The sequence below is a fragment of the Tripterygium wilfordii genome, chromosome 1 (assembly GCF_013401445.1).
Source record: "Tripterygium wilfordii isolate XIE 37 chromosome 1, ASM1340144v1, whole genome shotgun sequence".
Classification (NCBI taxonomy): domain Eukaryota; kingdom Viridiplantae; phylum Streptophyta; class Magnoliopsida; order Celastrales; family Celastraceae; genus Tripterygium; species Tripterygium wilfordii.
In genome coordinates this window covers 758,448-774,412 of record NC_052232.1, presented here as the reverse complement: position 1 = coordinate 774,412, position 15,965 = coordinate 758,448, and the positions used below count along the sequence as shown (strand labels likewise).

The 15,965-nt window shown below is 37.1% G+C and overlaps 2 protein-coding genes across 6 annotated transcripts; one reads left to right on the top strand and one right to left on the bottom strand.

Annotated features, from left to right (window-relative positions):
- The first annotated feature begins 661 nt into the window (after positions 1-661).
- LOC119991714 (ubiquitin-like-specific protease ESD4) lies at positions 662-6,094 on the top strand. 2 transcript variants are annotated; one of them, XM_038838172.1, is made up of 9 exons: positions 670-1,798; positions 1,942-2,018; positions 2,107-2,200; positions 2,339-2,437; positions 3,318-3,410; positions 3,504-3,623; positions 4,609-4,712; positions 5,060-5,132; positions 5,697-6,094. In XM_038838172.1, exons 1-9 carry the CDS (start codon positions 965-967, stop codon positions 5,757-5,759), a joined length of 1,557 nt encoding a protein of 518 aa, XP_038694100.1. In that variant the 5' UTR covers positions 670-964; the 3' UTR covers positions 5,760-6,094. The 2 variants fall into 2 exon arrangements, with proteins under 2 accessions (XP_038694179.1, XP_038694100.1); XM_038838251.1 differs by lacking the exons at positions 3,318-3,410; positions 3,504-3,623; positions 4,609-4,712; positions 5,060-5,132; positions 5,697-6,094 and adding an exon at positions 2,518-3,311 and having other exon boundaries at positions 662-1,798.
- Positions 6,095-6,482: 388 nt separating this feature from the next.
- LOC119997541 (kinesin-like protein KIN-13A) lies at positions 6,483-14,138 on the bottom strand. 4 transcript variants are annotated; one of them, XM_038844652.1, is made up of 14 exons: positions 13,932-14,138; positions 13,753-13,851; positions 13,371-13,636; positions 12,508-12,729; positions 11,826-12,017; positions 11,286-11,387; positions 11,053-11,130; positions 10,746-10,827; positions 10,379-10,541; positions 9,730-10,059; positions 8,622-8,840; positions 7,915-8,512; positions 7,764-7,829; positions 6,483-7,146 (listed from the first exon to the last, which is right to left on the bottom strand). In XM_038844652.1, exons 3-14 carry the CDS (start codon positions 13,581-13,583, stop codon positions 6,964-6,966), a joined length of 2,448 nt encoding a protein of 815 aa, XP_038700580.1. In that variant the 5' UTR covers positions 13,584-13,636; positions 13,753-13,851; positions 13,932-14,138; the 3' UTR covers positions 6,483-6,963. The 4 variants fall into 4 exon arrangements, with proteins under 4 accessions (XP_038700580.1, XP_038700572.1, XP_038700589.1 ...); XM_038844644.1 differs by having other exon boundaries at positions 13,753-13,824; XM_038844661.1 differs by having other exon boundaries at positions 13,753-13,819.
- Between the last annotated feature and the right edge of the window lie 1,827 nt (positions 14,139-15,965).

The window sequence follows — 15,965 nt, the reverse complement described above, 5'->3', positions numbered from 1 at the left end:
TTAAAAAAAAAAAAGAAGAGCTTATTATGATGTGAATGCGGTTTGTTTTCAAAATTCCTACCTCTCTCTCTCTCAAATGTTTGGATTTTTCAAAACTTCATGGATATGCGGAAGATAAATGTTATCCTCATTCACATCAAGACATAACAACTTTGACTGGTTCAAATAATAATAAGGTGAAACATGGTCAAGAACAATGAGTCTCTTTACGTTAAACGAAGTCATCTTGCAAACTTATTTAATAGATATTTCTTATGAAGGATTAGACTAATGACGTATACAATACTTAAATTCTCAATGTAGATGTTACATGGTTATTTCTCATCCTTCGGAGATTATGAGTGTCATAAGAGTATCCGTCAACAAATATAAATATTTTAATTATTTAATATACATCTTTGTTGTATTTTTTAACTACAAGTTGTTATGACGTGACATTGGTATTATAGACCTCAAAAGAAAACTTATGACAAGGTTTTAGTAATTTGTGCATGTAATGTAATAGGATTTCTTAGAAAAGTTTATATATAATATAATGATTTTTTTTAGAAAAAAAACTACATTTCCTACAAAAATTATACGCACAACTTCTCTCTTCATAAAAAAAATAATAAAAAAACCCCTCCTCTCCGGCTCTCTCTACGTGTCTCGTCTGATTTGATTGTGCGAGGAATTGTAGGATTGGCTCACATTCATTACTTTAATTACAAACCCACCCCTTCCCCCTTTCAACACATTTCTAGGGTTTTCGCTCTTTCAATATTTTTCAAGTTTCGATTCACCCTAATTGATGTCGCGAATAGTATCCATGTTTAGTGTTTAGCCGATAAATCTCTTTATATCCAGTTGTTTTCGTACGTTACAGAGCCCTGATTTTTGAAATTCTTGATATGTTTGCTGTTGGGAATGTGTTCCCTTAGATGGATTTCGCGTTTCTAGAGCTCAGAAGTTGCAGATTCCACCAATGGGTGCCTTAACCAGTAATCGCAAGCGTGGTGACGAGTTCTTCACGGTGAATCAACCGCCTCTGGATTACAATTCTTATGATTTTCATCAATCGAAGAAGCCTAGATTATCTTCTGCGCTACAGAGTCCAGGACAACCTGTTGTTTCGTCTAATACAACGGCGTCGAGGCTCTCGCGGTACCCGGACGCCATAACTAAAATCCGGAGAGAAGTTCATGCCCCTTGTAGAGTACTCAAGTTCGGGTTGTCAAAGCGTTCGAGCCTGATTTCGAGACAAGAAACTACTAATAATAGTTATTTTGTTAACGCGAGAGACTCCATGGGAGGCTTTTTGAGCAAGTATAATAATGCGAAGGAGAGGGCTTTTGGTGTCTTACGGTATCTTACAAAGAATAAGGAAGTGATTGATGTGTATAACGAGCCTGGAAAGGAATTGATCACGGAGGATTCTAGTGTAGAAGAAGTTGAGGTTCTGGAAGAAGATGGTGGAGGATGGCGTTCAGTGGTATCAGGACAAAGGACAGCAGAGGTGGTGGTTGGAGTTGGAGGCAATACGAAGGGGAAGATTATGGAGGAGCCTTCGGTGGTGACATATTTGAGCAATGGGAATGCGAGTATGAAGAATCCGGAGAAGATGTTGGATTCTTTGTCTCTGGATAGAGAGACTTTGGATTTCTCCAGTGTTGAAACATACAAGAAGTTGTTGGAGAGTACAGAGAGAAGGACATCCAAGCTAAGGGCGTTGGAATTTGAGATTGAGTATAATGAAAAGAAACGGAGTTCCCTTCAATCATTGCGCCCTGTGAAGAAACCAGAGGAGAAGCCAATTGAGGTGAATCAATTTTTTTTCAAATTTCTCCTTTTTCTGTAATGACTTGGTGTGGTGGCAAAATGCTTTCAAAGTGAAAGTGAAATACAGGGAAAAAAAAGTTCTTCTTTGGTATTTTTATTAGAAGTGGGTTACTTGATTTCCAGGAGGTTCCTCTTGTACCTTTTATCCCTTTGACGGAGGAGGAAGAGGAGCAGGTTGAACATGCGTTCTTAGCCAATAGGTATGTTGAAATGAACATGTATGTTGCTGTATCCGTTGATTTTGTTAACTATCGCTTCATGTAACTTAACTGTGGTTAACTTCTGCAGAAGGAGGGTCTTGGTCAGTCATGAGAAGTCAAATATTGAGATTACCGGGCAAATTTTATGGTGTCTTAGACCAGGCGCCTGGTTGAATGATGAGGTGACATTGTTTCCAAGCTTGTGTAATTAGGATTTGCTTGGCTGGTTTTGTTGATTATTGACATTGTGACGAGTCATGGGTATTCACTGGATTTTATTGAGCTGGTAACATGGTCAATGAATAATTGTTCTTTTGCAGGTCATAAATCTCTACCTTGAGTTGTTGAAAGAAAGGGAAACAAGAGAGCCAGAGAAGTTTTTGAGGTGTCATTTTTTCAACACATTCTTTTACAAAAAGGTCGGTAACATGCTGTATCTCTTTTTTTTTTAAACAATTTTTTCTACATTGTTGATCATTGAGAATGAGGCTGGGTGCAGGCGTGCAGCAGAAAAGTTGTTTTTATCCAAAATAGGTGTCCTGAGATCAAACTATGGAAATTGCTTATCTGCAATGTACAGTTAGGCTGCATACGTGTGGCCACCACTGAACTCACAGGGGGTGGCGATAGCTGTTTGACCAATAATGTTTACATTTTGTTTTACTTTTTCTGATAATTTCTCCGGTCGACTTCTGATATTCAAATAGTTTTCTCTTTTGGCAACACAATCACAATCCGATGTACTAGTTTAAAGGCCTTTTAACTTGCATTCTTAATTTCATTGTAATCTTATGTTATTCAAACGGTGCTCTCTTTTGCGGACAAATTTCTTCTCGATATCTTAGTAGTGCTTCGTGATATAAACGACACTCTCCTTTGATACTCAATATTTTGTTTCAAATGACTAAAACAATTCCTGTGCACAAGACTCCCGTAGTGGCGGGGTTAGGGACATACAAATGTATGCAGTTCCCCCCGCATAATATGAGGAGAGGTTGTTTATGAGGTTTGAACTTGTTTCAAATAATTCTCCTTGGACACACTTCCATTTTGGGAGTGTATTCATACTTGATTTGATAACACATTTATTCTCTCGTATTTTAACCTAGCAGGAGAAAAGGATGGTAATAATTGGTTTATAAATTCCATTTTGTTTGCACAAAGTTTGTAGAGAAGCTTATTGCTCCACATTATATTAGTTTCTCTTCTTCTTTGATCTAATTAATCTCCCTCGTTGTCATTATTTAAGTTCTTGGTTGTAGTACTCAACGTGTGTTTTACCTTGACATTAACATCCAGTTAATTAGTGGGAGATCTGGCTATGATTATAGAGCTGTCAAAAGATGGACAACTGCAAAGAAGCTGGGATATGGTCTCATTGAATGTGACAAAGTAATTTTGTGCATTCCTTGTTTTGATATTGTAATGTGATTGGCTCAATTGAACTTGACACTAATCTTGAAGCTAATTTGCTACTATTCTCAGATATTTGTCCCCATCCACAAAGAAATACACTGGTGCTTGGCAATTATTAACAATAAAGACAAGAAGTTTCAGTATCTTGATTCACTTGGAGGGAAGGATCGAAATGTACTAAGAGTACTGGTATGTTTTGTATATTATATTGTCAGGGCTTCCAGTTTCGTATATCTGTGTGTGATTCTATGTGTGTATTCAACTGTTGTGTAGTCAATGTATACTATTACTGTTTGGCTTTAATATTTTGTAGGATCTTGCCATCCATTGAATGCTTCTCCATGAACTCAACCTTGTCTGAACTCTCCAGTTTTAATATTAGAAGCCGAATAACATAAATGCATCTATTTGTATAATTGTTGAGATGCCGTGGCTTCACAGGGAAACATGAAATTATGTACTTCAATCCTATTTAGATGTTATGGGGAACTTAAAGTTATGAACTTATATTCCTCCACCCCTACTGGGTATACCTCTTGGTAACTGTATTAATTTGTAACCAGATATTCTAGGCTCCAAAATTGATTCCCTCAGTTATTTTACCTTGAACATTATGTATGGGCATGACTTGGATTTCCCCTTTTTGACTCATTTGAAGGTTTATATTGAGCAAGACTTATGTCAATTCAGCTTGTAGAAAACTGTTTCATGCAGTTATGTCTTGACAAGAAACTTTTTTTCATAAATTTGTGTGAAAACATGCTTGTAAAGTTAGGGTTACCATGAAAATGGCTACAGAAGGCTGTTAAATGGAGGGGGAGTGACATAAAGTTGAAGATTTCAAGCTCTCGTGTCCCATTTGACTAGTGAGATTGTAAAGTTGTGGGATTTGCAATGTATATTCATCATATGCTCTTTGTTTCTTGAGACTGAGGAACCTCTCCAAGAGAGTGCCAGATTGACCTGCCACTATAGAGTAGACTATACTACCATTCACCTCACGCTCAAATCACTAGTATCATTGTAAATCCAAAATATACCAGGTGAATTCAGAGTTTACAGCCGGTCTGGTTGTTCCATTCCCCTTCCATTGGGCCACCATTTTGGGATGATAATGTGTTATAATTGCATTAATACTTGATTGCCTACCATGTTGATTATCGATGTGTTTCAGGCGAAATATTTTGTGGAAGAAGTAAAGGACAAGAGTGGACGACATGTTGATGTAAGTTCTTGGGAACAAGAATTCGTTGAAGATCTTCCTGAGCAAGAAAATGGGTGTGTTATTTTTTTCCCTTTGATCTTTTGCAAGTCACTGTATTTGGAAAAATTTTCATCAAATAATTAATATCGCTAGCCAATGCTCTTTTATGATCTTTATGAAAGATTTTGCCTAGAAACACCATGTAGTGGTTTTATCTTTCTTGATGCACATAAAAGATAAAACCGATAATGCAAGATGAACTTTTACAGCCTTACTTCCTTTAATCCTTTTCTTGACACATTTCCTGTTTGCTCTGATTTTTTTTTCTTTTTTTTTCAATTCTGTTTTCGTTTCCCCTCTCCTTTGGGTTCCTATTGTATTGCTCATGAATTATTTACCCTATCCCTATGGATGTTGGCAGGTTTGACTGTGGCGTGTTTATGATAAAATATGCCGACTTTTATAGCAGAGGTCTTGGGCTTTGTTTTAACCAGGTAATATTGTTTTCGTGCAGTATTTGTTTATACAGATGTCTTTAGTGCTCATTTTATGGTGTAATTTTGCAGCTTTGACCTGAATCAAATTTAGCAAAATTAGTTATCTAGGTTAGGATCCACAACCCGGCCATCCATCTCACCAATAATCTTTTCTTTGCTTCTTTTCTTCCTTTTCAGCTTTTTTTTTGTCTCGTAATGCGATGGTAAGACTTGATGAAGCAAATTGTTGCGGTCATCCACGGGGATGTATGTCCACCTGTTGAGATCACTAATAAACAGTTGCATAGTGAATTACTGTTTATGGTCATCTCAAAACCGCGGAAACTATGGATTTAAATTTAATTAGAATTATATTTCATAAATTCTTGTATTTTATACTATAAGATTGGTGGGATTCACTCTTTTTTTAATGCTTTGTGTTAATCAAACAAATAGAGAGAGATCTGGATAGAATTATGTTGTGTTTATTATATCGATTTTTTTTAATATTTGAATTGTCATTAGACTCGATTACTGGTTATTTTTTTCTCAATCTCAACATGTGACCCCGTTATCTTGTAGGAACACATGCCCTATTTTCGTAGGAGAACAGCCAAGGAGATTCTGAATTTAAGAGCTGACTAATTGATGAAGTGATGTGATGCTGCTGCTTCAATGGCAGGCTGCAGTATCCATTTATACCAAGCTTTGAAGGTAGGAGTGTGCACCTCGTTGATGGGGGGTCCTTTTTTCCTTTGATGATATTTTTTGCGTGGTTCGAATGAGGTTTTGGTTTCTTAGCTTTTGATGTTATCAGCCACTCGAGAGCCCCGAAATTGGGAGCATACATGGCAGAGCCAGAATCTGGTATATATAATTGGATTATTAGTGAGGCAGATTGTTTTCGGACTTGGTTTCGGAATTATTGTTCTGTTTTTAAACATTCACGATCAAGGATAAGTTTACCGGTTCTTACTCTACTCGTCCCTCCTCTTTGTACCTTATTCAGCTCTCTTAAACACTAGGATCTGTCCATGTAACTTGTCTCGTGCTCCACAAAATGCAACTTTAGCAGTTAATTTACTGGGATGATTTTTTTTATGGCTAATAGGGAATGGGATATTCAAACCCTGCACCATGTCCAAGTTGGCACAATATTGGACAAATCCCATCCACTGCTTAATTGCTACTTGTTTCTGACCTTAACTCACATTTTCATCTCCATCTTTCCCCCGTTATGCTTGATTCAACACAATGGAAGTTCCAATAAGAAGTAAACGGTAAACAATTAGATCAACTTGATCAAAACGCAAACAGCCAAACCAAAGGGAATGGTTTGTGATGATATTACAGTATGCACAAACTGTATAACAAAAACCAAATGGAAAAGAATCTCTCAAGAAAAATCGTACAACTTTTCATTTGAAACATCTAAACCATTCTGTCATCTGGAACGTCCAAGGCCACAAACCCATATAACTTGGTACAACACATCAGATTTCATCTAAACAATGCAATTGATATCTATATCGAGAATAATCGACCTAAATCTCACCAACATTGTCTGAGCCACACCCAGATTTAGACAGCAACATTAGACCATTGACACAAGCCGGGCTGCACAGAACTCCAGTTCATGGAAACAACCAAGCACCGCTGCCATGGTCCGACTGTGATAGCGAAATGAAATCATATAAGAATATTTACAACCTACTTAGTCAATTTGAATATCCTTTGCCAGAGGTAAAGTTTTACAACAAATGTAATACCGCAAGATAACACAAGGAAGGAGAAATTACAAGACAACATCTGATGCTATCACTAGGTGAAGAAGAAGACAGGCACTGCCCTAACGAGGAACTCTCTTCCGACTAAGTATTTCTTGTTCCTTCAGTCGATGCTGAAACCTGGCCAGGCGAGCTTGAAGACTGACCAAACCAGCTGCCTTGCGTGAAAGCACAAAGCTTAACTGGGTGACATAGTTATCTATTAGGCTGCCTGGCTGGTCAACTTCCGCCAACAGTTTCATTTCCTGATCCAAAAAAAAACACAGAATAAGTGCACATAGAAACCTGGCAAATTAACTTGGCTTTTATCATCCTCATTCGAGCACTTGACCATGAGTGATACAAACCAGAATGAAGAGTATGAACCCTGAAAACTATAGCTCCAAAAACGACCCAGGGGAGAGAATTTATACAGACCCCGGGTTCTTGGAAGCAAGGGGAAGATGGCAAATAGTTTGAGGGGGAAAAAACACCATATAATTGTGTTATTACTTCTCCAGCAGTCAAAACATTCATTCAGCAATTCTTTTTCAAAAACTATTTATCTATAAAGTCAGTCACTCATTTTGTGTGGTTTAAATCTCCGACATTTAATTGAAAAAAAGTCAACTCTACTCCCTGGCTTCATTCTTGTCATATATCTTAAGGATACAAGGCATTGATTCTCTGTATTTCCTCCCTTTGGCACAAAATTTATCGAAAAAGTAAAATATAAAGCATACAGTAGCATCCAGACCATAGACAGTGCTAGGACAACCAGGGAAGTAAAATTTTCCTCATTTGCATATACTTAAACCTCATTTGCAAGAAACACAAAACAAACTTAAATCAGCAAGTAAAAAAAGGAGATAGTTTTAGTTACCTCACGAACGATCTCCATTGTATCCTCAATCTCTTTTCTGTGAGCCGCAGTCAGTGCCTCTTCTTCCTATACAATCCAACACAAATAAAATGATGAGAAAAAAATAAGAGATGTTAATAGATAACTAAACACTGCCCCATTGACCACCAACCTCAAGTATTGCATTGATATTCCCATCATTAGGAGGTTCAGGTTCAGATTGTCTAGATCCAACATTATTCGTGTAATAAGAGTCTGCGTTTTGCTGCCTGGTGTTTGCAGAGGTGTTATCAGATCCACCCGTATCTTTTTTTGGTAAATTTCCCAACTTCTCCAATTTTTCCTCCCTAGATACTTTTCTGCGAGGAGGTGAAACCTTTGGGACTTTCTCTTCTGTATCAGCTGGATTTTGCGTATTCGATGCATACACCTTTTGGCTTGTAGAACTGCCATAAGAATTGCTTGTTTCCAATCTATCTTTATCTATTACGCTAGAAGCTGACCCACGATCCCCATGCCCATTGAAGGGGTAACTTGGTGTAAAACTTGAACCCTGCTTCTCATACTCACCAGCGGCATTATAAGGATGTGTTTCTCTTTCTGCAGCTCTTCCACCTATATCTACTAGTTTTGACTCTTGTTCATAAACATCTTCCATATCAGTAGAAAGAGGCATTGATGTTGCTGATGAGACATCCTTATTAACAGGTGGTATGGAATTTGCAGCTTGCTCCTTTCTTGTAGTTCCACTTTTGGAAAGACTTTTGACTCTGCTCAATATAGTGATATACATAATCAACTTTTAATAATGAAGTTCAAGACAATTGCTGCTGCTAAGATAATCCATGTCATCAAAGCTCAGAATAGAAATATGCATACCTATCTGCATATCTCAAAGTATTGAGTGTATGTTCGCATGAGCCTGCATTTGGCGAAATACAAGAGATCATGACAGTTCTTGAGTTGCCAACAAAAGAGTCACGGAGCACTTCTGTAAGTTTGCTCCCTCGAAATGGTATGTGGATCTGATCGTTGTCCAGAGCACGAATGCACTCCTTAAGAGCTAAAAGACTTTTGTTGATTTCTGCACCCTCAATCCTGGCAATGACAAAATAGATAGCATCAGGTATCATGATGCTAGGTATAACAATGTCAAAGAAAGAAATTAATAGCACATTCTAATGTTTGCAGAACAATTGTCGTTTCCCATAGACTACATTATTCTATGCTGAATCCAAAGTCCCTCCAAGCCCACTGCAACTCCAAAATCATCCATTTAAGGATTGACTAATAACAGAAGTGTACAAGAAATCTCTTTTTTTTTTAATGTTGTTGGTAAGTAAATCCTTTCTTGACAAATACCCAAAAATAATTTTGTTACAAAACCTTTTCTATATAAATTCTTGGCCATGTTAACACAATCTTCACATTAAGCGAGAACAAAAGGCATCTATTGGTGACTTCTCCCTGTGTGCACCAGTTGCACACAGCATTCCACAGGTCTGGGAATCTGGATTCTCTTTGTCAACCATAAATGAAATCAAGTTTGTTCAAAATGATAGCACGCGGTAAATATTATAGCAACATAAGGTTGCTCTAACACGAGGTGAAACAGATATCTCCTAAAGCTTGGTCACAATCAACACCAATGATGTCAAAAGCAGTTGTGTCCAATCTTACTAACAAAAAATGCAAACAATGGTATCAATGGACATCAGAAAGAACATGGTTGATAGTCTTTTAACTTGGTTAGAAGGGATAGGGATTAAGAACATAATATGAGAGAAAAAATGTTCTGAATTTCGTTCAACATCAGGGCAGTATTTGTCAACTAATTAGACCCTTTGTCAATAAAACTACCCTTTCTATTCAAAAACAGAGATTGGAAAGTAAAAAGAAATTGGATTTGCATTTTGCAAACATCCTATAATGGACAAAAAAAAAAGTATATAAAATATTATAAAACAATACATAAATAAATATGTACCTTGTTTGTCGGTCATTATCGGTAGTGTCAGCACCTCTTTCACTGCCGGCAAGATCAATAAAAGAAATCTTTCCCACAACTTTCACACCTTTAGAATCATTTCCATCATTGTTCCTTTTTGATTCTTTTACCTCAATGTGCTTCTTAACAGCAAGTTGTAAAATAGCATGTGACCTGGAAGATTCCTCATTAGCACCAGTAGAACCCGTACTTCTGGCAGCATTTCCCTTCTCAATATATTCTTTAACAACTTGTACATCCAAAATTTCAAACTCTTGCAGACCAACAATGCAAACTTGTTGACGTCCATCTTCTCTCATGCAGAGCTTCCTATTTAAGACCAAAAGAGTTAGTGATCGAGCAATCTAACTGCAATAGTGTCTTCCCTTACCGGTTACATATCACACTCTAACCCATAAGTCATATACATAAATGCACAAAGGGAGGGGGAAAAAAATAACCACCATGCACAGCCATATTATCTGAACAGATGAAGATGTATGTTTGACTAAACACCTGACTACCTGAGCACATTGCTTATTGAAACAACAGAAAATTAAAGTTACTTATTCCTTGCTATGCAATAACGTATCAACACTCAAGATCAATCAAATGTAATGAAATGCAAAGGATCAAAAAGTTTACAAACTTTCTATCAGAGAGAAGATCAAAGAGTTTCCCGCCATAAATTTCAAAATAGCTAAGCCACAGCTTGAATCTCTGATTGCGATAAACTGGTTGATGCAAATATCGAACAAGGTCTTCAGCTGCTCTGAGAGGCAATGGTTGCATAGTGAAAGTTTTGCCACTACCTGAAAATTAAGAAGTTATCCAAAACACAATTCATACCAGACGCAGCTTTCTACTGCTAACATAATAAATTCAGAAATCATATACATACACTCGCTATACTTAAAGGTAACATGACATCCCTTGATTATCTCCCATCAGGAACTTTATTTTATTTTCTGAATTCACAAATTTCAGGATAACACAGCAAGTATGTAACGCAATACCTGTCTGACCATATGCAAAACATGTAGCTTTTGTTCTCTGAAAAATGATAGGAATAATTGGCTCCACAGTCACCCGATAAACCTGTTACAAGCATATAAAGAAACCATATTATATTTATTGAACCAATTAAAACCAAAACAGGAGCACCTTATATGATAAATCACAGCTCAAAAAAGAGTGAAAGATCAGATACAAGTCAAAAACAATCATTAGTTTTACAAAAAGTGACATTCATTTTCCCACATTTTAAAGTTTATAAGGTAAAACAGGGTACTGCTACCGGATTCAGTTTCCCTAAAAAAATACCTCATCATTAGTGACATCCTCATCCAGAACAGCATCAAAACAAAACTCATGCTTCTCCACATAAGCAGTCAAGTCCACCTTTCACACCAGAACCAAAAGTTAGTTCTTTGAACTGGACAAATGAAAAGGGAACCGAATTTCATCAACCCACCAACAAAAGGATTATTGTAATTGTATAAAAACATACAGAATATGGTTGAGTGAAGGCCATTGGTGAAAGCAAGGAAACGAACCTTCAGCTTAGGTTCATGGACACTTAAAGCATTGTCGCATACAGTTACGATATCCTCCTCCTTCCTAGAAAGTTCCTTCTTATTTAATGGCCTTTTACGTACCTAAGACACAGGATAAGTAGCAGACAACAACCTTCAGCATGTTTCAACACCAGCTTCTAATAAGTAATAACAAGAAACATCTAATCAGGTCTTAAGTTACAAACGGGAGAGCAAAGTATGCACAAGTTTATGCCTATACAGCCCTATGATGCCCTATCTAACTCCAACCAAAGGACATTAAGACATTGCTAAAAGGGTCCACTCATTCGGCCAACAATTTTTCCAGAAAACACGCGAACCAATGGTTGTTCATCTCTCAGTTAACAACAAAAGAAAAATAATACATGATAAAAAATTTCAAATCCAGCATGCGTGAGTACCATCTATATTCAATGAAATGTGAACTTTGACATCGCTCTACTCACACCTTGGGATATATCAATGCTTGGGATAGAAGGGAGTAGAATGGGAGGAGGTGTGCCAATAAAACCAACATACCACAACTTTAATCTTAGCTACATTATTTTCCCTTGTGTTGTTCTCTTTTACAATGGCAGAGAATGGAACTGAGGCATCTGTATCACTTTGTTCTTTTTGCAGCCTGCCAAGTGTCATGTTGAAATCATTTTCAAATGCTTTGGTGCCCCCAGGCATGAAAGGCGATGGCTCAAAGGGTTCTGAGATAACATGCTGCAAAGAAGAACAAAGCCACGATTTAACAATCCAAGGAAGTGACTATTGTCAAATAATCAGTACAAGATGCAAAAGATGTGATCATTAAGAACAAACAGAATAAATACGTTGGCAAATACTGTAAAACCAATCCCTCATGTCAAGGGTATTACCTTAAATCTTCCAAAAATAGAATTAGCTGAATTTAAAACTATATATTTGTAAATATAAAGAGGAAATAGAAACTTTAAATATATTACAAGTACTAGAGACGGAACATATCTAAAGCCCCATGATTGCCCCCAAAAAAGCTCCAAGTTACTGAATGTCAACTTGGAAATTTATAACCAAAAAAAAAGGGAATAATGATATATAACCTACTGTCCTAAAGAAGAGTTGTCAAACAACTGCATTCACAATATAAGTACGCACCCATTTTGGTGCGGGGAGGGGGGGATAAGGTAACCTTCCCTGCCAAGTTAGGCAGAGCAAACTCCAAAGAACTTACATCAGACAGAAGCTCCGTATCATCCATGGCATGAAGATCCAAAAGCCCAGCTCCAAAGTCCCCCCTGAAATCTGGGGAATAGAAACCGTCTGATGCAACCATACCACTAGAAGTTTGGGCAGTCGGCGTATATGGCTCAGAACCAGATTCCCCATTGAAATTAAGATTTCTCATTAATTTTAACAGCCTCTGCTTCTCTTCAGCAGATTGTGCTCCATAACCCTAAGCATTATCATAAATTTCTTAAGTATCTCAGTGATAATAAGAAGTTTCAAGGATGATTAAAAAGAAATTTAAACACGAAAAAGATCCATGTATGCCATCTTGTTACATGAAAGCGCATGAACAAATGACTGAAGCATTACTGAAAAGGTGAGCAAATATATAATTGCATTCAAATAAACTTCAAGTGACAATCTTCACAAAACTCAAAAATGGAATTAATTGGGAAAGTGCTTCAATTGCATCACAAACCAATCATGGTGGGTGGGTGTGGGTGTGTGTGTGAGAGTGAGAGAGAGAGAGAGAGGGAGGGAGAGGAAGGGAGGGTTGAATGGAGGGTCTAGAGAGACTTCAGTGAAATCTTTGCATATACCAATTAAGTAGAAGATGGGTAAAACACGGGGTGATAAGAGAACTTTAACAACAATAACATTCCAATATCCCTTCCCCTTGCAAATCACAACATCCAAAAGCGGGATTACGGAAAACAACTGCTCAAACAATCGTCTAAACTTTGCCACCAAGTTCACACAAATATCAATCCTAATCGTACAAATTAGAAGGCAAGTTATGCGAAACTTGCTAATTAAGAAAAATGGATAAGAATTAAAATGGTCTACATAAAAGCAACCATCATGTACCTGCGTGAGGAGATTGGGAAGGAGGCGTTGATCAATGCCCGTCGAAGCCAAGGGCGAGGCCAGATGCTGTAACCCTGCGGACTGTAACCACCGCGCCATGACGGCATCGCCAGCATCCCCGGAGGAACCAGCATTGTGCAGGGAGCCACCAGCGGCATGATCATAGAACGCAGTCGCCGCCGCAGCATTGCTCTGCTGCATCTGGCCACCCATGTGGCGCTGCGATCGTCTTTGAGGAGCCAACTTTCAAGATCTGTTTACTAACTCTTAACACACAAAAAAAAAAAAAGCAAACTATCAAAACCAACAATCCTCACGCCCCAAAGATACGCATCACGAGTTCAGAAAACATAATCCAAACAAGGAGTCAAGGACTACTCACAAGGAGGAGAAAATTCCAATCCAGAGCAGAACATGAAAGTGATTTCTCAAAAGAACTTCAGTCCCGCCTAATCTGCCAATCCGATCTCAAAATTAAACCCTATTTCAAACTTCAAAGTCGTAGTCACAAATTCAATGCGATTGGAATAAACTAATTCACAACAAAAAGGAGAGAACTACCAGAATGAACCACATAAAATAATCTACAGAACGAGATCTATGCGTTGACATGAACGTGAAATTCGTCCTGCAATCAGATCTGAATCGGAAAAATAGAAGAATAAACCCTAAATTTTGAATGAATGAAAGAAGGTGGGAGGATTAGGACGAAAAATGTCTCTCAAAGATGGATAATGCGTAAGCCCGATGAGGCTCCACACGAAAGAGAGAGTAAAGGTCGTATTGATATAACGAAGTTCTTGAGGGAGATAAAAGTAATTATAAAGTTTAAACCGGTGGGATTAGGATTACTGTAATAAAATTTATTAACAGACAATTTTTAAATTAGTGTAATAATTATTCCCTCGCTCATTGAAACGGGAAAGAAATTCGAACCTTGATATACACATCAACTTTACCACTTCAATTAATATATTGGGTATTATTCCTTCGCTCTTGGTGCCATTCTTTTCTGTAATATTATATATTTATCTATTAAATTAAATAGGCAAAATTAGCATATAGTTAGAAAATAATTTTAGGAAAAAAAAGGAACAAATCAATTCAACTACTCTTGATAGATTTTTTTTTTCTTGTAACCAAGGTTTGAATCTCTCCTCCCATGCAAAAAAATACATGGTTATACTCTCGCATTGGCTAGTCAATAGCCATTTTCGATAATAAATTCAATATTAAAGTAGTTATTGTTAAAATTCAACCATTGGAGCCTGCTTTGTAGTGTAGGACGGCGCTAAAGTGAGGAGAAAAAAAACAGCATATACGTATAGAGGTGAATGGATTTGGATTTTTAAATTTGAATGGCAGGACATGCATGTAGTTTGTTTTAGGTATAGCCATATGTCCTTTTCCCAAGCTTAGTGTCTTAGTCAATGAAAGAATGCCATATATATATATATATATATGAGTGCGAAACCTTAATGTGAAGACAAAATCTCCACTATTAGTACCAAATCCATGGAAATTCTTGGTCTAAATTGAAATACATTGTGTATGCGTCTTCTATCCAAAGGTATCGCCTACTATGAAGTATCTTTACGGACATTCAATCCTCGCTACACGATTTCTGTTTCCAAAAATTATTCCGCTTCCCACGCTCGAACTCACAACCTATTTAGTTTGGTTGCAAAAGGCATCCACGAGACGAGCATATCAATGTTTGATTAATTAGTATAGAATTCATGTTGATTTTATTTAATCATGTTTGGTTAGTCTATGAAACTGTTATAATTAACAGGGAGAAACAAATTACACGTGAGACCCATTCCACCTGTGTTTTTAATTGAAGCAGATATTATTAATTTCAGGTTCAGTTTTGGTCTTTAGTACTGCAGGCTCTGAAACTCATATGAGTAGGACAAATTTATATGTCAGGAAGAGTAATCCCACACATACACAACACCACACATTTAACATTAGTAGGAGATGACACAAAGATTCCTTACTATGTTACTTAAATATGCATGCACACATACATATTACACACATAATAAATTTGAAAAACCACTCGAATAAGAGTCTGGTGATAAATTTTTCTATGATCAAACTGTATAGAATTGAAAGGTTCTGATTATGACTTCTATTGGGAGTAATCTCTCTTGCGGTCAACTTACACTATCATCATGATGGAAAATATTTTTGTGTATACTGATATGACGGTCGAAATTTATGTTTATATCGAATATCTAAATGACAAACCATGTTTGCTTGGCTTCACGATTGGTGTTAAAGAACTTGAAAGAGTAGTAGGTTGTTCTGGCCATTTTGTGGACCAAATGATGGTGTGGGCCCCGACCAACATATTGTGTCCTTACTCCTAACCACACAACTTCGCATACCTTGGAATACACTTCTTTTTTTGAATTATAAACAAAACCTTGCTTTAACTTAAGGCATGTGACGTTTTAGATCTAACCATTGGTACAATTTTGAATTAAACTTGAATGATTAGCTTGTTGAGTAAATTACCTCCTCTCATGGTATATGTAAGAGCTCGTCCCACCGTACTAGTAACATTTTCTCATTTATAGGTCAGTC